This window comes from Perissodus microlepis, chromosome 6 (assembly GCF_051167445.1).
Source record: "Perissodus microlepis isolate ML-2025 ecotype Zambia chromosome 6, ASM5116744v1, whole genome shotgun sequence".
Lineage (NCBI taxonomy): Eukaryota > Metazoa > Chordata > Actinopteri > Cichliformes > Cichlidae > Perissodus > Perissodus microlepis.
Genome location: NC_140466.1, coordinates 8,512,437 through 8,538,808, shown reverse-complemented (window position 1 = coordinate 8,538,808; position 26,372 = coordinate 8,512,437). Strand labels below are relative to the sequence as shown.

General features: G+C 39.2%; 2 protein-coding genes across 2 annotated transcripts; both read left to right on the top strand.

Annotated features, from left to right (window-relative positions):
* The first annotated feature begins 159 nt into the window (after positions 1-159).
* tmc7 (transmembrane channel like 7) lies at positions 160-10,595 on the top strand. Its single transcript, XM_084930510.1, has 16 exons — positions 160-302; positions 3,734-3,995; positions 4,088-4,236; positions 4,413-4,568; positions 4,659-4,741; positions 4,824-4,969; positions 5,046-5,193; positions 5,972-6,154; positions 6,277-6,422; positions 6,520-6,634; positions 6,941-7,038; positions 8,171-8,354; positions 8,459-8,589; positions 8,781-8,936; positions 9,024-9,102; positions 9,668-10,595. The coding sequence occupies exons 1-16, from the start codon at positions 287-289 to the stop codon at positions 9,866-9,868; spliced, it is 2,253 nt and encodes a 750-aa protein (XP_084786636.1). The 5' UTR covers positions 160-286; the 3' UTR covers positions 9,869-10,595.
* A 556-nt stretch (positions 10,596-11,151) lies between these two features.
* nomo (nodal modulator) lies at positions 11,152-25,855 on the top strand. Its single transcript, XM_084930509.1, has 31 exons — positions 11,152-11,371; positions 11,880-11,969; positions 12,051-12,096; positions 12,210-12,310; positions 12,580-12,686; positions 12,802-12,874; positions 13,521-13,673; positions 13,864-14,001; positions 15,138-15,227; positions 15,353-15,458; positions 15,570-15,720; positions 15,813-15,990; positions 16,437-16,578; positions 16,707-16,838; positions 17,384-17,520; positions 17,620-17,707; positions 17,882-17,945; positions 18,045-18,140; positions 18,260-18,481; positions 18,721-18,803; positions 18,906-19,065; positions 20,014-20,140; positions 20,729-20,842; positions 20,980-21,107; positions 21,251-21,392; positions 21,588-21,671; positions 22,423-22,533; positions 22,647-22,748; positions 23,474-23,593; positions 23,701-23,793; positions 24,025-25,855. Exons 1-31 carry the CDS (start codon positions 11,216-11,218, stop codon positions 24,154-24,156), a joined length of 3,666 nt encoding a protein of 1,221 aa, XP_084786635.1. The 5' UTR covers positions 11,152-11,215; the 3' UTR covers positions 24,157-25,855.
* The last annotated feature ends 517 nt before the right edge of the window (positions 25,856-26,372 follow it).

Here is a 26,372-nt window from a genome sequence, read left to right as displayed (position 1 = left end):
ATCCTACAAAGATGACTACATAGCATAGAATATAATATTAAACATGTAACTAGCAACACAGACTATTATAAAATGAAACCAAACACGACACCCAGAAATAACATAAATAAATAATAGCTAGTGTCGCTCCCAGAGCTGTATCCACATCCAGGAAGTAGATGTTGGGAAAGACTGCTATTATCTTCCTGACAGCTGGGAGAGTTAACTCCTTGTTTTTGACGAAGTCTGATAGTTAATTGTTAGCTAATAAATAAATAGCTGTATTTAGTCTGTCGGAAGGGAAACAATGGAAGTCGACTCAGGTATTTTTGAAGTTCGTGCGTTACTTCAGAACATTAATTAACCCAATTTATTTCTACATTAGCTAACTAGCTAATGATGCTAGCCGCTAAAAAGTAGCTAAAAGTTTTTTGTGCTGGTGAATGATTTGACAGAGGGTCATATAACGATTACAGGAAGACCTTCAACTGAGAGCAGGAAGAGATTTTGTTTGTCTGGTTTGGTTCGAGTGTGTTTACGGTGTCGAAACTCAATTGTCGGCTCATAAAACAGTCTGCTCCCTTGGTTAGCCATTGTCTTTTCTCCTGGGAGGCAAACGTAAAAAAGAGTGTCGAATTTTAACAATGTTTTTTGTTAGCTGTAGAAACATATACTTGAGTTGTGACGTGATGTTATTGTTTGTATGTGTAAACTTATTATAAGCCGCAGGGTGTTAGGGACATTAGGGTAGCCAGTAGTGAACTGTTCGTATACAGTATTTATTAAAAATCTATTAAAAGCTCATAAGTGTGCACAGTTTGAAATATCAGTATCCTGTAATCTACAATTTATCATTAATTACTTATTTGTGTGGAATGTCGAGTTTAAGGGTGCATCATTTTCTTCATTTGTATTGATTTTTATTATTATTCCCATAATATAAAACAGCTTCTTCTCAGTTTTCTGTCACTTAGAAAAGTGTTAGAAAACTCTGTCCTCCTCTCGTCCTTCTCACCACTCTCAGTCAGTGCAACCTCAATTTCCCCCTTTCTCTTCCTTTCCACCATCCTCTATCACATGTTCTTGCTCACCCTGCTACACAAACTCTTACTTGAAGTATAATTTTTCAGTTTTCATCCTTTTGGGGCTCATGTCAGAGGTCAACTCTGATCATTGAGGCACAGTTTAATTCTTGCGAATAATGTAGCTATCTTTATATTTGTGAAATTTTAAATGAGTCCCAACACTATAACAACAGTACCTTGAGAAGACCTGATATCAGTATGTTAAAGTATGTTAAAAATACATTAGATTAAATTTGATTTATGATATGTTCAATGTTTTGAACTTGTGACAGCCATTTTCTGTTTGTTTTACTTTGATGTTATCAAACAGAAGTTATATGGCAGTTTAAAGGTCTTGCAGATATAAACCGGGTGATTCAGTAATACGTAAAAATGGTTTCCACAGATATGTTGACATGCTACCAGAGGGTTTTCTAGATGTAGAAAAAGCTAAATCTAACGAAACTATTGGCATGTGAATGTTTTTTTCCTTTTCATTCTTTTTATTAAGAAGAAGTGTCAGTTCGGTATTTTAAGCCTTAAAACATACCAGCTTCCTCAAAATGCCTTGCTTGCCTAACAGCTGGCTCCGCAGACAGAAGCAGAATTGTACTTGATGTTAGTCTTAGTAAAGTTTCAGTTCAAGCTGCTATCGAAACAAATGATTACTTGAACTAACTTTTTGTTCTCAAGATATGAGCTCATCATGTGTCAAATAATTTGGAGGAGACCTGCTTCTGGTTATCTGGCTGTTTCTGAAATTCATGGCCACGTGTTATAATGGTGTTAAGTTTAGCTTGGTAAATTTGAGAGACATCTTATATTGATTTAATGTTTTCAACAGCCTCTTAACCATTCTTAACCTGTTAGCTGTTATCTTTGGTGACCTACCTTTTGAAAGAAATGTGTTAATGGCTGACAAGTGAACTCAGTTTACCTCCTTTGCCTCTCAATTCTTTTTTTTTTTTGTTGTTTCATTTCTCAATTTTACTTTCTTGGAGAAAGACATGAGTAATGAGACTCATTAACAGTCACCTGAAGAGAATAAAGTAACTGTGCTATAAGGTTGAGCCTCAATGTGTGTTGGACTAAACCATTTCTAAATTTGTAAGTCTGGCAGAGAGCTTCTATTGTTTTTGTAATCATCCAACAGATTTATTCAGGCAGTTTAATTATGACATAATTTACATAGGGATTAAAAAATGTAAACAAAAGCAGTTTTTTCATTCCTGGCTTGGAAGGGCCCCTCCTGCTGGAGCTCTAGGTAGTACTTTTCTCTCCACTGCTACAACCTATTTTTTTAAATGGTGTTGAGTAGGGGTGGGGGAAAAAATCGATACTGTGTAGTATCGTGATATTTTGTTTGCTAATAATGTATCGATACAGGGACAGCAGAAATCGATATTTTGTTACAAAAAAGGTTTTAGTGCTCTGACTTCAGAGCATGTTGATCCTTTTTCTGAGCAAGAATCCTGACATTCCTTCACTGTCCAAATGTGTTTAACTTTTTTTTTGGCAGCAATAAACATGTTTTATTTTAATTAAGTTTAAAACTTTTTTATTTAATGTAAAATTATATTTTGTTTTAATTTACTTTCAAATTCTTCAGTTGCTGAAGGGGCTGCATAGTTTTCATAAATTGCATAGTTCAGAATAGCTATAATTGTACCAGATGGTTGCATTCAGTTAAGTTGGACTAGACTGTAATACAAACCGTTCAGTTTGTCAACAATAAAACTGAAATGAGAGAAAGACTGAGTGCAAGACTTTGATATTAGATAAAATGAATATTGATAAAGTTTACCTTTATGTACAGAATCTGAATATCGCAAAATATTTTTAAAAATTGCAATAATATCGTATCGTGCGTTAAGTATTGTGATAATATCGTATCGTGGGATGTATGGTGATTCCCACCTCTAGTGTTGAGCATTTTTTAGCCTTTCCGGAGGTTGTTTTTTTTTCTCATGGTTTAAATTTTATCTTTAGTCACTATGTTAATATCAGTTTGTTCTCATTTCTTTTGTCATGGTGTGTGGTGGTCCTTTGATAAAACTGAATATGTGGAGGTAAAAAATAGGAAAAAAAGAAAAAGCAAACTTGTCTAAGAGAATTCAGACTGTGTTGAAGAATAAAGGTGGTCAAATGAAATGTTGACTTTCAAGCTGCATTGTATTTGTACAGTACAGCTGTACAAATATAGCATTTTTACGCTATTTCTATGCAGTAGATCTCTGCACTTATTTCTCAATTTCATAGCAAAACATGAAGAAATGAGGGATGGTTTGTGTCTTTTGCATGGTAATGTAGTTATTATCTCAACTTGAATCCAACTTGAGTCTGCAAATAAAAAAAAAAGTTTAATTTATGCAAATCTCAGACAACATATACATCCTTAGAAATATATCTGTGCTAGCCCAATATCAAGTGAATCGTGTAGCTGTCCATCTTTTTATGTGGACGTGAATGGATTGGATGGATGGATCGATGGATGGGTTGATCCTGATTTGAAGTGACTATTGTGAAAATGCAGGGGTAATTAGCTCAGAGTGTTAAACACAGTCATATTACTTTGTATTATGTATATTTCATCGAGTTTTGTTTTCTGTACAGATGCAATATTAGCATCTGTTCCAGAAGAGCAAAAATAAATGTCATGTAAGAAACATTACTTTGTTTGTCTTTTCAAGTGTTCGTCACTGATCACAGTGGGCGAATCAGCAGTAACCCTCTGCTGGACCAGCTCCCCAGTTACCAGTCCCTGCTGTACCGCAGGAAGTCGTCAACTGTTGGCTCCAAACAAAGAGGCAGCTCTAGAGCAAGGGTTGGCTCATCTGGCAGTGGGAAATGGGGAATAAACACATTTGTAAGACAAAGTGTGAAACAGAAGAGTCAGACTGAGAAGCGACACATCAGAGAACTAGCCAAGCCCATGGCTGAGAAACGCAAACAGTAGGAAACTGTAGTCTGTTATGACTTCTTTCACTAATAGCTAAATAATGTTTTTGTGTGTCAGGAGTTTATTTGACAGTTTGATGTTTTAGGAAACGGTGTGCAGAAGATGCTCAAAAGTTGAGCAGTTGGCAACAGTGGCGACAAAGCACCCGCAAGTATCTGAGGAGGATGAGAGATGAAAGCGAAGAATGGCTGAGCTCCTTGAAGCTCTGGAGGGGAGACATCCACCTAATAGAAGGTAAAAGAAAGACAAACAGATTGTCTGACAGAAATTGTTTCTTTGGACTCAAAGACTTGTTTGGATTTCTGTTCAGATGGTGCTAATCAGTAATTATAATTTTGCTAAGACAAAGTGTACCTTTTTGTTATGTCAGACTTAAGTTCTCCCTTTTTGCCTCTTTCACTTGTCACTAGGGATGTTTGGAACAGGGATCCTGTCTTACTTCTCCTTTCTGCGCTTCCTGGTCACACTCAACTTTATCATCTTTCTGCTCATGTTCGGTTTTGTCATGTTGCCCATCATCATTGCACCCCATGTTTCAGGAAATATCACCTTCAGCCAGAATGATAGTGAGAGGATTTCTTTGTTTGTTTGTTTCAATTAGAAGCATATACTAAGCAAGAAAGACTAAAAAGCTTAGCTTATCTGTTATATTACAGGTTACTGCAGCGTGTATGAAAGTGGCAGTCGTCGAGGTCTTGTTAACTATCATAAGTATATTACTGATCTGCTTTCTGGCGAAGTAAGTGTTGTCACATTATTAGTCTCCTGAGAAAGAGTCCACTCTGTAGTTTCTGTACTCACCTGCTGTGCTTCATCTGCAGGGCTTTCTGGAACAGACCTATCTTTTCTACGGCTTCTACAATGTGGAAAAAATCCATTTCTCCCACATAACTTATAATTTGGCACTGGCATACCTGCTGGTCACTATAGGGTACCTCTTCCTCAGTCTTATCTGGATTGTTAAAAGGTATGAAAAAGGCAGACTCATAAGAAATAACATTTATGTGATGAGATGTGGTCTTGAGTGTTTTCTTCTTTCGAAGGTCTGCCACCGGGTTCAAACATAATCTGATTCAGGATGAGGATTGCTTTCAGAGTTTTTGCAACAAGATCTTTGCTGGCTGGGATTTCTGCATCACCAGTGAGAATGCTGCAAAGCTGAAGAAAAAGACTTTGCTTTATGAGCTGAAGGTTAGTTTATACATCAGAAGCATGATTGTAAAAATGGCTAGTCAAAACAATGGCCAGTTTACAAATTTGTTTTAAACTAATTTGAAAAAATGGGTGCTTACATGGCACCCCGGCAGCTACATACAGTTACTCTAAAGTAAAAATAAGATGTGCATTTTAATATAATCTACTTTTATGGCTTTAGTGACATTCAAGGCCCAATTCCCACATGCATTACTACCGAGGTCACATGCTAATCAGCGGTATTCTGTGCTATCATTGGTAGTCGCTTCAAATCCTCACCAGGAAGTTAAAATAAATTTATCACAGGTCCCGCCTGCTTCACAGTGCCAGCAGTTATTTAGCCTCTAACCACATGAAGTCAATGAATATCATTCACTTTCTATTGTCCCTGGTTGCCACATAGCTGCCAATTGTTTTCAGTGTGGATGCAGCTCTACCCTGTACCTGTGTCCTGAAGGTAGTAGTTCATATGCACCTTAGAGAGGGTGCAATACATCACTGAGAATTGCTTACACTTATCCCTTGATGTTCCTTAAAGTAAAGTAAAAGCAAAATTTATTATTTATATTGCACCTTTCAAGATAAAAATCACAAAGTGCTTCACAGAAGCTAAAACATAAAAATAAAAATCAACCAAAAGCGAGTTTAAAAAAACAACAACAAAAAAAACCCTCATTAGTCTTACTGATGAGTCTAAAGTAAAGAAAATTAATAATCAAACACCATAATTTTGTTGTCTTGCCTTATTTTAAAATTCACATTTTTATATCTTTAGACTGATTTGGAGGATGAGAAGATCAAGCAGAAAATAGCAGAGCGCACCCACAAAGAAAAATGTCAGCTTTACTTCATCCGTCTCATCCTGAATCTTTTCGTCATTGGTGTACTGGCTGCTTGCTTCTACTGCATTTATTTAGCCACTATCTTCTCCCAGAAAGCCCAAATGAATGACCAAAAGGTAAGACAATTTTTTTAATATTCTTTCTCTCCACCCGGTTTGATTCAACCTTTATGTAGAAATTTCTGGTAAATGTTGGCAACACAGGATAAAAGGTATTTGTTGTTTCTCCTCTTTTGCAGGTGAATTTCATAGTAGATCTCATTTTTGAGTATCTACCTTCAATTGTTATCACCTTTGCCAACTTCATTACCCCAGTACTTTTCTCTTTTATCATCAACTTTGAGGACTATTCTCCTGCTTTTGAGATCCGCTTCACTCTTATGAGGTAAAATGGAGTCTTGTGTTTTGACCTGCTTACTCATAGATGCAGATTTGAACTTGAAAGTATTTCTGATTTGCCTTCTTTCTTCCTATCCTCACAGGTGTGTCTTCATGCGGTTAACCAGTATTGTGGTTTTGCTCTTTTCTGTCTGGTCTCGGATCACTAAATGTAAAGATGATCCCTGTATTTGTGGCTACAACCACGATCTTTACCCTGTAAGTAATCTTCTTTTGCCATAATGTAATATACAGTGGTTTACAGGGGTAGTGCCACAGGTACCAGTGTCAAACTCATTTGTATCTTTGCATTAGCTGTTATACATATGTGTTAGAATGTGAATATTACATATGTTAAGTGTAACCGCACAAATATGTGCCCATATTTTGGTCTCTTAGACTTTTAATTTAAAAAAGTATTAAAAAAACCAGTATATTCCTAATCACCCTATAAAATACATTTCTTAAATCGTGACATGCATGTATGGTAAAATCCAGTCTCTATATCCTTGTTGCTGTCGACAGTGCTGGGAAACGCATGTGGGCCAAGAGATGTACAAACTCACCATCTTTGACTTCATTGTCATCGTTTCCGTCACCATCTTTGTGGAGTTTCCTCGAAAGTAAGACCTCATTTATCCACAGTAGAAAAAAAGTACAGTTCATCTAGTTTTGTGATCATCTCATGACATTTGAAGAGGTGTAAACATGTCACCTTCATAAAAGATTAAGAATCTCTAATGTAACAGTTACAGGAGCTGACTTGGACTACCGTATTATTCGATAGTGCGCCTTATAATCCGGAGCGCCTTATGTATGTATTCTGGTTGTGCTTGCTGACCTCGAACTGATTTTATGTGGTACACGGCGCTAAAAAATCTGTCAAAAATGTTTTAGTAAGACTTTGGTAAGCTACGGAGCCGCACCGCTTGGATGGATTGTTGGAGAATTACGGCTACAAATGCCTCGCGGAGTAATCTGGGTCTAAAACTTCGTCCGCTTCAGGTCCCAAAGTCAGATGAATACTGCGACATCACTGAGAGTTAAAAACTGTCTAAATTCCTTCATCTTTAATAAAATGATCAGCATTGCTGCTTTACCAGGTGGAACAATTAAGTTTAACATCCAGGCATCCATCAAAACAGAATTTATTAAATTTAACAGAGTTAGAAGTTAGCATGAAGTTAGCTCGCTAGTTTACACCGAAACATGATATAGCATGTTCTGACTGAGATTTCTGAAAAAATTAAAATGTACAGCTCTGCTATCACTTCCAGCATAAATAAGGACAGAAAACTAAACAGCAGTGATGTTTGTAGAGTTACTGAAGTTGGACTAGCTGGTATATAATGATGTGCTATGTGATCGCTAACGACACAGCTATGTTAGCATAACATAAACATAGTGAAACTGGAGGATGAACGATAACTTTTTTCCAATCGATAAAAGTTAACGTGAGGGTTCCCGATGGTTAGGGACAAATGCAATCGCATGGCAGGATGCTGTAAATGCACCAGACTTCAGTCAGGAGAACAACTGAGACAATCCATCCACAATACAAGGTTAGTCATTAATATACTGCAACAACATGGGAATAGAGCAGCTGTGAGAGAATTCAGCATTAATGAATCAATGGTACGGAAGTGGAGGAAGAAAGAGGAATGAGTTGAGTAAGGTTTGACTTGTTTTGTTTCGCTTAATGCGATAAAGTAATAAAGTAAGTCATTTTTGTCCTTCTTGTTCTATCCTACCCAGACTGCTTCTGAGGTACAGTAATTCTGCCCTGACTAAATGGATGAGCCAACAGGAATTTTCTATTCCTCAGAATGTACTGGAGATCGTCTATGGTCAAACCATCTGCTGGATCGGCACTTTCTACTGCCCACTGCTGCCTGCTATCTGCACCCTCAAATATTTTTTTATCTTTTACATCAAGAAGGTGACATTTTGGTTTGAATGCATGTAGTTTTCTCCCTTGCAAGAGTGAAGGAAAAAAGCATGAAATATTCTAGTAAGCCTCATTTGCAAATTTTTGTTTGCTAGGTATCATTAATCAAAAACTGTCGTCCAGCCACACGTCCTTTCCGAGCATCCAGCTCCAACTTCTTTTTCCTCGGCGTGCTGTTGATCGGCCTGACTCTTGCCTGTGTGCCTGTCATAGCTAGTATAGCACAGTGAGTAATGTTCATACTGTGTTCTAATTATATTTGTATAGTTTGTATGGAGCTTTAAAAGAACCTCTAGCAGAAATATTCATGCCAAAGGTCAAAATCTGGCCACTGCCATATAATTATTTTTTTCTTAATATGGATAAATATAGGAACTCTTACTTGTATGCACTCACTTATACTTCCTTTTTGTACAGGATAAACTGTTCTCGGGCCTGTGGACCTTTTGTTAATTACGAAACCTCCTGGCACGTGGTGCCAGCTACAGTTTCTCAGCTACCCAAAGGAGTGGAAAAGCTTCTCTGGGCTCTCTCTTCAGAGGCCTTTGCTGTCTCTTTCTTTGTTCTCACATGGTTGGTCCTCTTATTATATATTTTCACCTTTTTAACATTGTTTTTCCTCTGCTGTAATTTTATACTTTGTTTCCATGTTTTTTCCAGTTTGGCCATGTTTTATGTGATTGCACTTGCTGGAGCACACAAGAGGGTCATTAATGAACTAAGACACCAACTAGAAATGGTAGGTCTTATTCTGCCCCCAAAGGGAGGGAGTATGTAATTGGTTCTGTTTGTTAGAAGGTACTAGTGCCCACACTTTTAAAGATATCGTTTTCAAAGTTTGTGTGATTGTAGATACAGATAACGGCTTAATTTATTGATGGTGAAAATCTAGTCAAAGTTACACAAAATGTGAAAATCAGTAAAAACCTATATTATCAACAGTTTTTTTTATGGATTGTCTTTAAACTTCACAACTAGGCCTTGGGGAACATTAGTACCTAAGCTGGCTAAGCATGTGAGCTTCATTTTTAGCGCTCAAGATCAAAGTTGACCTAATTTAAAATTCCAAGAAACCATGTTAAGTAATATCATATGAAATAGCATGGAGATAGCTGTATAATACACCTTATTTTTTCAATATGTTCTGTACGATATCAGTAATAAAAACATCATAAAAAGTCAAAGTTTTATTATAGCTCTTGTCCTTCAGGGGGAGTTGCGTACTCTGAGTGTTCTTGTTATCAATTCAGTTATTGCCAAATGCAGTGTGAACTGAAATCTGTTTGTGTTAATTTGTCAATCAGGAGGGCCGCGACCGGCGTTTCCTGATCCAGAAGCTGTGCCAGGCCCAGAAGCGCTCAGGTGTGAGATCCCCACAATCCAAATTCCAACCCCGCCGCAGCAGCAGCAGAAGCAGTCCTAGCTACCACACTAGCTTCGCCACCAATTTCAGTGATGCGGTGTTCCTGGCCCATGCAGCTCCAAGCTCCTCCACTCAAGTTTAAGGCAAAGGCCTTATTTTACTGAACAAAGCAGAGATGCATGCTTAGACAATTCTTCAGTTGTCTAAGCAGACAATTGAACTTTTCAGACTAATATCTTAAATGTGTTTAATTAACTGTGAAAACACTGCAATGTAAACAAATATCCTGTTCACAATGCTTCTGACCTTTTCAGTGGTTTTTTTGCTGTTTGTTTGTTTGTCCAACAAAACAGTCTGAATATTTGTGAATATATGAATTGACAATCTCAAAAATATTTTTTTCCTTTAATCAAAACTTTATTTTTGTTGAGCTGCAGTGTATTTACTTGCATGTAATCTTTTCCTTCTGAGAAGGACTTCGATTCTTTTAAACTACTGGACTTGTTTTTAAAACTTTTCTCAATCTCATGCACTTTAAATGTATTAACGCAGGGTTTTGGGGGTTTGTTTTGTTTTTTTACTACAGCTTCCTTGTTGACTTGTTTATTTGTGGGTGTTGTTGCATATGCAAATGAATATTTATGACTGTGCCTAATACATTTTGAATGAAATTACTTTTAACACTACTTTGTACTTAGTTTTAGCACCTTTTTAAAATATCTTCTGGACTGTGGGCATGTTACTAACAATGTCTCTGTTCTGGTTTTTTTTTTTTTTTGTCAGATTTGGGTGAAAATACTCTTGTACTTTCATGATGCCTTAATTTGATTGTGGGTACTGTACATATAAAATAAATGTTTTCCTAAGTATATTTTCTCATTTAAATTTTTTTTTTTAAATCTCACTCTGTCAGTCTCATCATGCAGATATTTTATGGAACAAACTGATATAAGTGAATGTGAAATACTGTTTTGAAAAGTCAAATGGTGGTAAAATCTCTGTCATGGTGCTATGACAAAAGGCAGTTGGATGATATATAAAAAGTGATAAAGGGTAATCAAGGAGAGGGTAATAATAAGATTACAAATTGGCCATTGAAAAAGTAAATGGATTAATTACAAGGCCAACACAATACGCTAACACTATAGATGAGTTAATTGGTATTTTTCTCCTCCTACTTTAAGTATAGTATTTTGCAGGGTATGATACTTCCAGAATATGAAAAAGCAATGTCCTCTCCAACAACCGAGATGTTAGAAAATGGATCAGGGATGTTAGGGTTCGGTAAAAACGTAGACGTTTGTAACTTTAACCAGAAGAGGGCAGTGATACAACTTAAAACGTTACAAGCGGCCGTGAGCGAAGGAGAAAATGGCACCTCCTACCCGCCAGAGGTCGCTGCAGACGCCGCCTGTGACAGTTCATTGACAGCCCCTCAGCTGGTACGGAACCGGAGGCAGCGTGCGGTTGCTTGGCTCAACCAGTCAAAATGCTCAGAATTACGATCCGGGCAGAAATGGGATCCCTTTGGATTTTGTTCGGTGTCATCTACTCTCAGTTCTTGGCCGTATCCTCTGATGACATAGTTGTGGCATGCGGTGGATTCGTGAAATCCGACGTTGAAATCAATTACTCTCTGATCGAGGTGAGAGTGCAAATGTCCCGGCTAGCGTGCTAGCAGCTAACCAGCAGCTAGCTGGTTTGTGGTAGAAAGCTAAAGGTTGGGCGGAGTTTTTCGTTTCAATGACAGTTTGAATGAAATGAATACAAAAGCAGTGTATTTGTGTTTAATCAGTTTCTGATTGCTCGCAAACATTTGTAAGTTTGGTCTTGTCTGACATTGATTTAGCTACTTACTAGATAGCTGATGGTAACTCAGCATTAATATCCATATATCACACAAGGCATTCACTGCTAATCCTAAAACCTGCAGGCGTTGATGAGTAAGTGCTCCCGTCCTAATCCCTTCTTTTTCACGGGCTACATGGGATTAGCAATTTGGTTAATTAAGATATTGAAATGAACTAAATCCGACAGACTAGATTGTTTCTTTGTTGCTAGCTGACATAAGTCGCTCAGTTTAGTTATTATACTATGAACACTATAATAACTTTCATTATGATTAATGATCACTGTGTGTTCTTCATTCTCAGATTAAACTATATACCAAACAAGGATCACTGAAATATCAAACGGATTGTGCTCCAATCAATGGTTACTTCATGATCCCTCTCTATGACAAGGTATGCCAGCAACTGATTTAATTAGCTCTAACTAATTCTTTCACTGATGGTGAATTTAATCAAGCTGTCACTTTAACGCAGGGAGATTTCGTTTTGAAGATTGAGCCTCCGCTTGGGTGGAGCTTTGGTAAGACTCTCACAGAAACATCTCCATAATTCACAAATTATCATATAAAAGCCATTGTGCATTGTCCCATATTCTCTGGTCTCTTTTCCTTTTGGACTTTTAACTGTCATCAGAGCCTACCAGTGTCGACCTGCATGTGGATGGAGTCAGTGACATTTGTACGAAAGAAGAAGACATCAATTTTGTTTTTACGGGATTCTCAGTGTCAGGAACGGTGAGAATGGTCTTCTTGAAAAGAAATTTAGATTGTTATAGTATGTAGACAGAAAGTTTAAGAGTTAAGACTGTCTACTTTGCAAAATGTGTGATTTAAAAAAAAAAAAAGTGTTTGACACATTTGATGGGGTTTATCTAAATGCAAGAAAACTTTGGAGCGCTTTAAAGCTTCTTTAACCAATGCAACAAAGGTTATTGATAAAATAAATAGTAGTATCAAGTGGTGATTAGTGTCTAGTTTCCTCAAATATATTGTGTTTTGCTCAGGTTCTGAGTAAGGGCCATCTCATGGGCCCGGCTGGCGTGGAAGTTAAACTCAGCCGAGCCGGAACAGGGGAGAAGCTCCAGAGTGTCACCACACAGCCTGGAGGAAAGTAAGTTACTCACACCTTTGTGTTCATCTGTGTTTATGTTTGTTTCTGCATTATACAGATCTTTGAAATGAACTTGCCCCTTTCTTTCTTTTTTTGTGGTTTTTTGCTCACACAGGTATACCTTCTTTAAAGTACTACCAGGAAAGTATGACATCACAGCTTCTCATCCTTCCTGGACTCTCGAACAGGTTTGTTCACGTTGTTATAAGGCAATCGATATTGCAACTGCACGTTGCATTAAAAACGTGTTGCCCATGTTCTATTATGAGTGCCTCATGTCAGTTTTTTACATCTTACATCCACCAAACCCCATTTAGAATTAATGATCAACTTATCATGCATGTCTTTGGACTGTTGAAGAAATCTGGACTTTGCAAGATGTAAAATAAATGACACAAAGTGTAACTTGGTTCATATCTGATGTTAAAATTAGATGAAAAAAGAGTGTGGTGAACTTTTAGTGAAAGATTTAAAATCTCTGTGTACAAAAATACACTGTCAGATTTGTAATTGATGATGCGAATAAGCTCTCCCACATTATCTCCCCCCCCATACCCACCTACCATCATGCTCAGTACCACAGCGTCCCAGTTTCCAATTAAAGTACTGTCATTAATACTGTAGAGAATGCATGATCTCAGAGGTCTGTTTGATTCTGTATCGCTTGAGGGTAGAAAACTTCATTATTCACCTACTTGCTTAGCTGATACAGTTCCTTGTCAGGTGAGCAAGGTTATAACTAATGAGCTCCAGCAGTAATCACAGTGAACCTGACAGGGCCATTATTCCATCTCTTAATGCAACTTATGGGCGACCTCTGCCATCTTCATATAGAGTACTACCTCAGTGCACGTCTCCAATGCAAATGCCCCGGCCGCTGACCATCTGGTGGTTGGAGGCTACGATGTCTCGGGGGAGGTCCGCAGTGATGGAGAGCCCATGAAAGAGGTCACCTTCCTACTTTACTCAGCCACAGTCAAGAGAGAGGTAAACCTCCATAATTTCCATTTTTGCACAGAAATATGTCGACTTTTCATATCCGTCCTACATTATATGTAAATGATCACACTTTAACACTTTACTTTAACTTAACACATTTTCCACGTCTTGTAATTTCTGGAATATGCTGAATTTCGCATTGCTCCATTGGTTCAATTTCAATGTTTGTCATTTCCAGGACATAAGTGGCTGTAATACTTCCCCAGTGGAGGGTGCAGATTCTGGGGACAGCACGCTGGTCTACCTGTGCAGCGCTCTGTCCAGAGATGATGGTGTCTTTGTCTTTCCTTCGTTAGCCAGCGGCGAGTACACTGTGGTGAGTTATCGTCACAAAAGCCAACAGAAGACTGCTGTCATTTTGAGCTATTGTGTCAGAAATACAACAGAAGACCAAATGATGTATATGTACTCAGTGCAGCTACTTTGATTTAATAAGGAAGTCTTTTCCTTCGTGCCATAAGATTAGCTACATCATTTTCTGCTTTGTGAATTCCTATGTTGAAGCCTCTATTTGGCTGCTTCCATGTTTCCTATTTCTGGATGAGAGGGTGGAGTGTTTAATTATCAGATAGCGCCAGCAAGTTACATCCATTAACTCTAACAGGGCATTAGACAGTCATAGATACACGCTAATTAGCGCTGCATAACATACAAATAGAGTACTACAATTTGATCCGAAAACCGGACCACAAATACAGCCTTATTAATCTCTGAAAAGCACCAAGAGCACAAAAATGATTGAGTTCATGTTCAGTGACTTGGCTTGGCTGAGGTCAAGCTTAGCAGACAGCTGCCAGAATAGCCACCTGCATAGGTGTCCATCTATCAGTCAAAGCTGCTTCACTCCTAATTGAATACATTGGAGCCTGAATAGAAAGTAAACAGGAGAGTTGGAGCGAGACACGGTAAAGTCAGTTGTTATCTTGCTGAGGAGTTAGAGGTGATGAAACTCACAGCTCCTTATCCAACCACTCACAGCACGTACTCGTTATTCCATTACTCCTCTCAGTATTTAAAAAACAGCGCAAATTTAAATCTTGCTTTTTTAAACTTGATGACACACTCACAAAAATTGGACGTCAACAGTACTATTTGAACTATTTAAACAGCTCTAACGCCATTTAAAGAGGTTTGGGTGATTTACTTAAATTAACCAAACAAAGACTTTCATAGGATTGTATTACAATATATTGTAATGACAACTACAACATGTTTTATGTTTCCTGTTTTCTAATCCACCCCACATTTAGCTAGGGAATCCGAATCCAGTGCAGGAATTACATGTGTATGAACTTTTTTTACCGATATAACTACAAGAGACAAGGTGGTATGAATGATGGGTTTTATGAAAGCATCATTTTTATTTGCAAACAATGAAATTCTATCTCCTCTATCTTAGAGATGTAATCGTTTTTCCATCTAAATGTGCTTCTGTGAAATCCTTCACTTCAGATACCTTTCTACAGAGGAGAAAGGATCACTTTTGATGTTGCTCCTTCTAGGATGAATTTCAAGGTGGAACACAACAGCTTGAAACTAGAGGTAAAGAGAACTGTTATATCTTAATTTTTTTAAATAGTTATTATTAATGTGTATCAGCAAGTTTCACAAGGAAACAAGTTTTGTGAAAAATATTCAAGTTTGACATTCTGTCTCTTTATGTGTAGCCCATCTTCCGTGTGATGGGCTTCTCTGTGACTGGCCGGGTTCTCAACAGTCCTGATGGGGAAGGTGTGCCCGATGCTACAGTCTACCTAAACAACCAGATCAAGGGTAATCACAAAAGAAGACTCATGTTTTCAGTAGAATATCTAACTATAGTTTTTGAAGTGGTTCTCTGTCACACTTTAAACTGTAGCTTGCTTTACCACTCTGTCCTCACAGTTGTCAGCAAAGAAGATGGCTCTTTCCGGTTGGAGAACATGACAGCTGGTACCTACACCATCCGTGTCAACAAAGAGCTCATGTTCTTCGAGCCAGTCACAGTGAAGATCGCTCCTAATACGCCTCAACTTCCTGATATCGTCACAGCAGGGTACGTTATAAGAATTAGTAGCTTATTACATAAATTTAGCTGCAGTGTAGTTCTTCATATTGTCATGACTTCCTCATTTTGGTCCAACACAGGTTCAGTGTTTGTGGCCAGATCTCCATCAGCCGCCTGCCTGAAGGCATGAAGCAGCAAGGTCGCTACAAGGTCACTCTGACGCACAAGAGCACAGACAAGGCTTTCATTCGGACTGTTGAATCTGACCATCAGGGGGCCTTCTGCTTTCAGGCCAAACCCGGAGACTACAGTGTCCATGTAAGACTCGAGCAGCATTTTATTTTATATGACATATCCATATCTTAATTTTTATAACCTCTTATTTAATCAGTTTGAAAGCTAATTCAAATAGTATTAAATATATACAAGAAACTGACATATGTCACGCATACTAAATTTTCAGTTTTAATTGGTGAGCCTCCTAAAAGATGAACAGATGTCATGTTGTCTAAAGCGCAGATGGTGCTTTTTACCCATATTCTATGATATTTGCACATTTACGGCTTAACAGTTGCAACAGATCATCATCTGAAAAACTCATTTGTCATTGGAAAGCAAAAACCCCAAATCTTTAACTTTTTTTTTTTCTAGAAATTCAGATTCCTCTGTGTTATAAAAACCAAAGCAGTTAAGCTTAGTGTTCATGTAGCTGTTTGATTAAAAAATATGGTTTTAAGCAAAAGGAATTTTGTTTGTGTGTTCAGGTATCTCTACCTGAAGCAGAGGTGAAAGCAGGCCTGGCTCTGCAGCCTCAGGCCCTGGACATCTCCCTTGTGGATCAACCACTCACAGACCTAGTTTTCACCCAGTTCATGGCTTCTGTTTCTGGAAAGGTGTACTGTCTAGGTAAAGTCTTATTAATTTACATTTTACAATCGTTTTGAGAAGACAAAGTTTACCAAAGATGCAGCTTTAATCCATAAAGAAATATGTTTTCACACGAGCCAACCTTGTGTTCTGTGGTTGTGCTCTAGCTTCCTGTGATGACCTCTCTGTAACCCTGCAGCCAGCGAGTAGGCAGGGGGAGAGGAGGGCAGTGGCTCTGTCTGGGAGCAGCGACATCCTCAGCTTCTCTTTTGACAACGTTTTGCCCGGGAAATACAAAGGTTTTAAATATACTTCTAGTTTTTTTTTTTTATTTAAATGTAAACTCTGCATGCAGTCAGGTTTTCACTGGAACAACTGAGTCAAGCATTCTGTACAATGTAAACCCCTCAATCTATGCACACTTCTATTTGAAAGTTATAGTAGTTATTCTTAAATAGAGAAATGAGCGGGTAATCATCAGCCTTTCAATCACTGGTTTATAGCAGCAGCTTTCAGCAGGCATGCCATTACTCAACCAGTGTTTCCCCACCTTCTGGTAATGTGGATCCATCTGTTCATTCCACACAAACTCTTTCACTGCCTGCAAATGATCTGCACACACTGCACATTTATTCAGTTTATAGTGTTGCTGGGACAGTTTTTTATATATAATATGTGTGCAATCATTTTTTTATTCTTTTTATTCAAAGATCCTGAACGGAACTTGTGATATTTTTCCACCTATAATAGTGTGACATATTTAATTCACATATTTCTTTTTTTTCCCCTGTCATTTAAAATGTATTTCTCACTTTTTATTCTCTCTAATCTTTACCACTTGTAGTAAGTATTTCTCACGAGGAGTGGTGCTGGAAACATAAGTCAGTGGAGGTGGAGGTTCTGGAATCGGACGTCTTGGGGGTGGAGTTCAGACAGATTGGCTACATCCTGCGCTGCTCCCTTTCCCATGCCATCACTTTGGTTAGTAATCAGTAGCTCACTCCACTTGCACTACATGCTGCCTGTTAGATCAGATGCTTACTCTTCCATATGTATTATTGAATGTGTGGTGCTGCACAGGAGTTCTTCCAAGATGGCAGCAAACCTGAAAACGTTGGCGTGTACAACCTCTCTAAGGGAGTCAACCGCTTCTGCCTCTCCAAGCCTGGTGAGTTTCTTTCTTCTGACCTCTCATTAGCTCAACATAGGAGAAATTAGCATAATCAAAAAATATCAGACTGTACCAACTGTTCCCCCATGCACAGTCGAAGAGTCTATGTCCGACTTATCTAAATATACCACTGGAACGTAATAATTAATCAGCTAAAAATGGCTTGTCCAGGTGTTTACAAAGTCACCCCTCGCTCCTGCCACCAATTTGAGCAGGACTTCTACACCTACGATACGTAAGTAATGCAACGCCGTGTGTTTTTATTTCTGGGTTAATGCAGTGCAACCATGCAGCCAAAGCATTCTAATGACTGCTGTTGACCTGTGTGTAACAGTTCAGCCCCCAGCATCCTGACCCTGACTGCAGTGCGGCATCACATGACAGGACTCATCACCACCGACAAGACTCTAGACGTCACAGTCACGATCAAGTAATTATGACTCTGCATGAGTAGTCTCATATGCTCAAATGCTGCCGTGCATTTGCGTGTTTGGTAATGACCAGCTTTAGCGTTTTTATTTTTTTTTAAATCCTCATCCCCCTGGTCAGGTCGTCCATCGAGAGCGAGCCGGCGCTCGTGCTGGGTCCGCTGCGGAGCCTGGAGGAGCAGAGGCAGGAGCAGCAACTGCAGGAGATCGAGCTGCGCCGTCAGGAGCGAGAACGCCGTGCAGCTGAAGAGGAAGGAGGTGCCAGAGATGATAGTCCTCCTATCCAAGAAAAGGCTGATGAACTGACAGGCCCCTTCCACTATGAGTTCTCCTACTGGGCCAGGTCAGTTTTTGCTCTTTAAAATACCATGGAGGGCTGACGGCAAAACTTCTGTTCACTTTAGTGTTAACTTGGAAATTCCAGCTTTATATCTCTGTAGAAAATTAACAGGACTTGAGAGAAATTAAGAGTGGAATTCTGACATCTGCTAATAATAACCATCACAAATCAGAGGCTCACTTGAGTTTAGAACTGTTGTTCATTGCTGTTAGTGATTTTTTTCTTTCTGTGTAAATATGCAGGGCTGGTGAGAAGATCACAGTGACTCCCTCCTCAAAGGAGCTGTTGTTCTACCCTCCTGAAGTAGAGGCAACTATCACCGGAGGTAAATTCACACAAGAAGAAAGTCTATTGGAAACCTTAAAACGGACTCTGGTACAATCCACGCAGGTTATTCTAAAATAAACCGTTTCTTTGCTGTTGACAGAGTCGTGTCCAGGTCGGCTGGTGGACATCACTGGTCGTGCAGGTCTTTTCTTAGAAGGCAAGGTGTCACCAGAGCTACAAGGTGTGGAAATATCTATCACTGAGAGAGGCGCTGCTACACCACTCATTACTGTGGCCACTAATGAGATGGGAGCATACAGGTATGAGAACACGGTGATAAAAATAGGGTGTGTGAAAATGAGAGAGAGGATATTCAAGAATTTTTCATTCGGGTAATGCTGCCTTCGGGTTCTGCTATAAATGTTATTGCCTTAGCAAGTCATTATACTAACAGGGTAGTTCATAAATGCATTTTTTTTTTTTTTTTTTTTTTTTTTTTTTTTTAAAGAATAAGGTTTTTGGCCTGGAATAAAATAACCCAACAACTGTTGGATTCATTACCACGGAGCCACAGATGTTCATGGTGCCCAGAAGATGAATTTCAATGACTTTTGTGTTCACCTGTTTATTCCTCTTTTCTTTTTATAAAAAAAAAAAAAACCCTGGAAACTTACGAAGCATCAACCATGCTAGCATTTTTACAGCAGATATTTTTGACTTGTCATAAGAGCGAAAGCACAGGTGGAATTAGAGACATTGGCGCTGAATCAGTATGCAGAAAAGCAGGGCTTGCAATACATTATCAAGCCTGTGATCTGCGATCTTGATGCTGCTGTAAGCATCTTAGTCTGTAAAATTAGGGTCATGGGGACAGCCTCACAGGGCTGCAAGTAGACTTTGTGTCCTTAGAGCAAAGAAACATGCCTTTTTTCTTTCACATGAGTAAAGCTTGTGTTGTATGTAGTGCTGTCAGCGTTAATCTCGTTAAAATGACGTTAACGCCATAACCGCATTAACGCGGCAAATGTCCATTAGCGAATTAACGCGGATCGGCCCCGTGCGTGAAGCTGGCGGTTATGGCGTCATTTTAATGAGATTAACGCTGACAGCACTAATTGTATGTATGTATTTTTTTCCATTGTTTTAGTATTGACGTTATAATAGGCTTTATAGATTGGCTTGTGTTCAAATCACGTTGCATTTAGTAATAAACAAGTATCTTGAAGAAATTCCAACCTTCACTTAACTTTTCCCCCGGTTTTCTTCAGTGTGGGTCCGCTCCACAGTGACCGGCAGTACGACATCAGTGCAAGTAAAGAAGGTTTCGTGCTGAGTCCCGTGGAGGGCACCCAGGGAGATTTTAAGGCATTTGCTTTGGCTGGCGTCACCTTCAAGGTATATGCAGCCATCCTCACGTGCATGTATTACCTCCCAGTAATCATCAGACGTTTAGGTACTTTTTATATTTGTCCAGCTGTTTGTTCACAACTACTAACCCTCACTGATTATGGTGGTTGGACATGAGATAAAGAAGTGACATAATGAAAAGTACTTGTTACTGTATGTTTTGGAAAAATGTAATTAGAAGTCGGATCATTTTTGTGTTTTGCCGCGTGCTGTCAGTACACTGCCTTTGTGCTGCCCTTTGTTAAAAGGATCTGCAATTACCTACTGCGACTGTGAGATCCTGACACAAATGATCAGTATTAGTTTCCTTTTCACACTGTGTGATAAATTGCTTTGAAATCTTCTGCTCAGCATTGACAGAGCTTTGTGCCCATGTTTATTTTTCACTTGTACATCTTCTCTGAAATTAAGCTCACCTGTCAGCCTGATTACACCCACAATTTGGCGCTCACTCGAGCCACGGGCTTTCATTATATTTTGTCCGTGTGATCTTTTATTGTGAAAAGATTAAAGGGGTTTAATTGATTAGGTCCCTGTCTAGCAGTAAAATCAACAAGTATTCTGTCTGTGCTGTAGATCAAATCGGAGGACGGTCAGCCTCTCGCCGGCGTGCTTCTTTCTCTGAGTGGGGGTCAGTTTCGCTCCAACCTTTTGACTCAAGACACTGGCATCCTCACTTTTAATAACTTGGTAAGAAACCTCTTTTAGTAGTATGTCAGACTGCCAAACATTGTTGGTGGTTGACGGTAATTCTAGGGATGCTTTGCCCTGTGTCTTGGTTCACCTGTCCATCCTGTATTTTCTGCTTCCCACCTTTTTTTCCTCAGAGTCCTGGTCAGTACTACTTCAAGCCCATGATGAAGGAATTCCGCTTTGAGCCGGCATCTCAAATGATTACAGTGGAGGAGGGTGAAAACCTCAGTATTGATATAACTGGAATCAAAACTGCGTACAGGTAAATGAGTGTGCATTGTCCACTGTTAGCTTGCAAGCATTGGAATATCTTTCAGTGTGCAAATTACTGAGCCTATATTCATCTGCTGGTGGGTACTGCAGCTTGCACATGTGCTCATTGCAGTCTTGTACACTTGTCCTCAGCTGCTACGGAATGGTGCAGTCTCTCAACGGGGATGCAGAGTGGGACGTGGCTGTGGAGGCCGTGGGCCAGGGAGACTGTAGCCTCTACAGCGAGGACACGGTCACTGATGAGGAGGGCCGATTCAGACTCAGGGGTCTGCTGGTGAGGATGGGATGAGCTGTTAAAATAAGACCAGACTTGAGAATTGAAACAGATCATGGCCTCTAGGTGTTGTCTTGGATTACTAGGGAAACTGGTGATTTTGCAAAGTGTGATTTGTAAGCGGTATATGATTTGCTCAGTTGTAATGGAGTGTATGTGATTATACCTCTAACTCATTTAATGTTTTTCTTGCAGCCGGGTTGCAAATATCTCATTCAACTGCGAGCTGAAGGCAACGACCACATAGAGAGGGCCTTGCCACAACACAGAGCTATAGAGGTAGGCAGCAGCTTGCTTCAAGTTTGTCCGGTGCAGATGTTCAGCATCTTTGGCTTTTAATGGGGTTGAGAAATTACAATTATACCAAGTTTCTTAGAGCTTTAAATATGAGAGGGGTCACTTGAGTGTCATGAAGGCACACATGCTTAAGCATAACTGGTTAGTTTTACATGTTTGGCTACATATTTAGACTTTTTGTCAGTAGCTAATGGTGCGGTTATCTATGTTGAGGAAGTATTTTGTTTTAACTTAAAAGCTGTGGGTCAGAGTTGACTTGGATTACTCTTGAAGGCAAAGCTGCTACTAAATGAAGCTCACTGAGTGCTTACTTTAAGTTCAAGAATTTTGCACACATTTTCAAGTCGTACTCGCACTGCTTTAGCACTTATGAAAACTATTAAGGAGGCTATGGAAAACTTTAGTAATTGAATTGTTAAAATAACTGTGGGAACCCTGTGATTATGACTTATCGGCACCCTCATCACATGGGTCCTTTCAATATTCAGAACAAAAGCAGCGATAATCCCATTGCCAAAGTTTAAACCTCTCACTTCATAATTTTAACTTGTCTGAAAAGTGCAGCGCTCCTAATCTCCCTCGCAAGGCAGGAAATGCCTTAATTCCCTTTAATTCTCTGCTATTATCACACCGTGTGACTTGAACAAAAAACTTTATCCGTGGTTCACATTGGATATTTTCTTCACAAGTTCCATTGTTACATCTATATAATGAGCTCTATATTCCCTTTCAGGTTGGCAGTAGTGACATTGAAGGGGTCAACATTATCGCCTTCAGGCAGATCAATCAATTTGACCTCAGTGGAAACATCATCACGTCTCCTGAACACCTTCCAACACTATCAGTAGGATGTTTAAAACCTGGCATTTTTGTCTTTCTTTTGAAACTTTTAAGTCTCTACAAGGCTTTTACATTAGCTGTAATCATTTTGCTTTACCTTTACACTTTCCCCCCCAGGTGAAATTGTATAAGAGTGACAATCTGGACAATCCAATCAACAGCGTCTCTCTGGGACAGTCCCTTTTCTTTCACTTCCCTCCTTTGGACAGAGATGGCGAGGTAATTCAGTCTTAAAGAGCTCCTGTTATGCTTTTACTGGTTTGAGTAATGAGGTCAGTGTACGTTTAGTAATCCCAGTAAGCCAAAAGGTTCGGGTTTCAGACCACTAAGACAATTCTTTCCTACTATTAGACATGTATAATGTCAGTGTGAGAGGACATCCCTAACATGGTTATGTCAGGGAAAGCGCTCTTCATATGTGCAAATTTACCACCCACATGCTGTTCAAACCTTCTGTTTAGCAGTAGTAGCCAATCAGAAGAAACCTGGCTTAAAGGGAGAGCGGTTTTAAAGAGAGAGGAGGTAAAACACCTTTCTGAAGGTGGCGCAGGCCCTCAGTTCAATGAGGCCGAGTATAAGATAAAAGTAGGATTATTTTTCAACTGTGAAACATGCAAAGCAACTTGATGGTTTTTGGTTTTTAAGCCAGTATTACTAAAATATAGTGCTGTGTGCTATCAGTGTTAACGCAACATTAATGTGCTTAAGCTGCATTAACGCCGAGTGACCCCTCACACTAATCTGCGTTAACTCGTTAACAGGGATTTGCCAATTTTGACGCGTTAACGGGGGTCAGTTCACGTTAATGCTGACAGCACTACTGAAATATCATTTACTTGGTCCTTAATTGCGTATTTTACGTAATTCATAGTTAGCTCTACGCAAAACATGACCCAGAATACACTGCTGTTTATCCATAGTCACCTTTCTCTTCTCTTTTCTAGAGCTACGTACTGATGCTGTACTCCACACTGTCCCGTTCCCAATATGATTTCACACTGCCTCAAGTCTCCTTCACTTCCACTGGCTACTACAAACATGTCACTCTTACCTTCCACCCTACTGTAAGATACAGATGTTTTTAAGTATATATTTTTCCTACAAAGAATATTTGTTTTGTCTTATTTGTTACAGTACGTTTCTATATAAATGTGTGTGCGCTTTCCCACAGCGTAAAGTGCCTGACCAGGATGTTGCACAGGGGTCTTACGTAGCTTTGCCGCTCACTCTACTTCTCCTCTTAGCGGCCTACAATTATGAGAAGGTACAGAACAAGTTGCATCTAATCAAGGCAGACTATTCAACCAAGCTTTTGTTTGATTTTTCAATTTCTAAATGTGAGGAATAAATGTCACTAGAAGTGAGCCTTGTCCAGGCCAAGCCTATAATGTATTAATACCCTGTAATTCTAATAGTTATCGCGTGGTTGGTTTGTATAGTTAAAGTTTTTGATCCAGTAAGCTTCATTTAATGCCTTTTCCTGACCTGCTTGCAGGTGATTCCCCTTTTGTTACAGTTGGGGAGCCGCATCCAGGGAGTGAGGAGCATGGCTCAAGCCAGCAGCGAAAGTGCTGCTATGGATGAAGCCAAACGTCAGGCCAAGAGACAGAAAGCCAGGCGAACATGAGGTGCACATTAAGCCACATCTTCGTACACTAAATTGCCCGCTAGCATCCGTGACCCCAGCATCGGAAAGCAATGGGTTACCAGGGTTACACTTCTTCATTGTTACCAACCAAGTGCTGTGTGTGCTAGTGAACTTTTTAGCTTGCTAAGGTGTGTTTGAAACAGGGCCCAGGTGAAGCCCAACATGAACCACTCAACACCCTTTACCACCACCACCACCACCTCCACCTCATCTGCCACTTTGATTCACTGGACCGATAGCTGACATTTTACAGACTGTTTTTTGTCCACAATTAATCTTAGTCTAAGAAAATTGTTAATATTTGTAATAGAATATGAGCCATTTTTTATATTTGTAATTTATCCAGGTCAACAACTGCGTTTTGTGGGTTTTTTGTTGCTGTTTTTTTAATGAGTACAATGCTTATTTTAATAGTCCTAACAATGTTTGGGACTGTGAGACATTGTATGCCTATCAGCACTGGGGCCAAGTCATTAAAACGTGGCTTTAATTTGATAAAGTGTTAGCTTAAAGCAGCAGTTCTCAAACTTTTTTTTCCTGGCATGCCTCCATTTAGATGCCACACACACACTTTCTCAGCATCAGCAAAGTTGATTATTTTACATACATAAATTATAGTCATAAAGCTTAATTTAACTTTGTATTTTTCCCTGGGTCGTCCGCAACCCTCCTGCAGTGGATTTATGCCCCACCAGGGGGCCCCGCCCCATAGTTTGAGAACTGCTGGCTTAAGGATATTTAAGGTTTTCAAACTATGTGCTGGTCTTTTCACAAGCTTAAAATGTTTTTAACTTGATGTGTCCCCATGGACTTGATCTAAGACTGAACTGAGCCTTATAATCCCATCACAAACAAGGGACTCTGTAACTTCCAGTTACAAGTGAAAGACAACCAAAGATGTTAACGAGCTAATATGGTTGTTAGTCAAATGACATCACACAATGTCAATCACCAATGAAATACTGTAATGCATTCACTCCTGATGGCATTTTATTAGGCGTTAAGTGTGATGTTAGACTTTTTGACTCCTCCGTTTGCTCAGGTACAGGATGCGGGAAATTTTGGTTTGAATACTGTGTTTTTGTTTTCTTTGAAGGATGGGCTGCAGTGGCGGGGTAGGGAGTGATAGGGCTAACTAAGAGTTGATTAATTTATTAACATATGTTTAATCAGATGTGAACGATAACCTAGTCTGAATGCTATGACATGTTTTTTCAGAAGTGTGGTTGATTTCATTTTTTTCTCATTTATATTCCATAAGATTAAATATGTGTGACAAGCAAAATTAAATTTCAGAAGACCCATGTACTGAATTGAAAATGAATATCTACAAAGGGTCGTTCATGACCTTTAGATAAACTTGATGAGGCAGGATTGTGATTTCATAAGCTCATTGTCTTACTGCAGAGCAGTTTAATGCACTGTGAAATCTATGTACCCCAGCTCTTTTTTTCTGCATTGAATTCATCTGAACTCAGCGGTGGCTGCCTTTTTACAGAAAGATGAAAAGGCCACTGACTATTTACTGAGTTGAAAGATATTCCAATTAGTCCACATTCAGAAGTTGATTACTTTGGTTGGGGTGGGAGACGGAAGATGAGGGAGGTGGGGTGTAATTGTCATTTGTTCAGAATCTGTTAATTTTTCAGATAATCAATAAAGTTTGACTGGAATAAGATTACCTTTTTATGGCTTTACCTGTAGGGGGCAGTGTAATGCCAGCTATAGGATAATATAACAGGCAAGAACTGTAACTCCTCATCCTTTAAGTGTTACAGTACAAAACTCCTATTATATCAGTTCTGGATCACAAGAAGTCGACTCAGAAAATCAATAAGTCTGAGTCTGACTTATCTCATTACTCCCCTTCACCCGAGCAGTACGTGTTATAAAGTGCCTTAGGGCAGCGGTCCCCAACCCCCGGGCCTCGGACCGGTACCGGTCCGTGAGTCGTTTGGTACTGGGCTGCAAGAGTTGAGGCTCAGGTGTGAAATGTATGGTTTTCATGGTTTTTATCGGTTTTCAGCGTTATTTTGTTATCGTTTTTATCGTTAACTCGGTTTTCCTGGGTCTTTTCACGTGTGTTATGAATAAATCTTCTTTTTTTCGGTACCGGTACTAGTTTTATTTTGTTGTATTTATCCGTGAAAATATTGTCGGGCATAAACCGGTCCGTGGCGCAAAAAAGGTTGGGG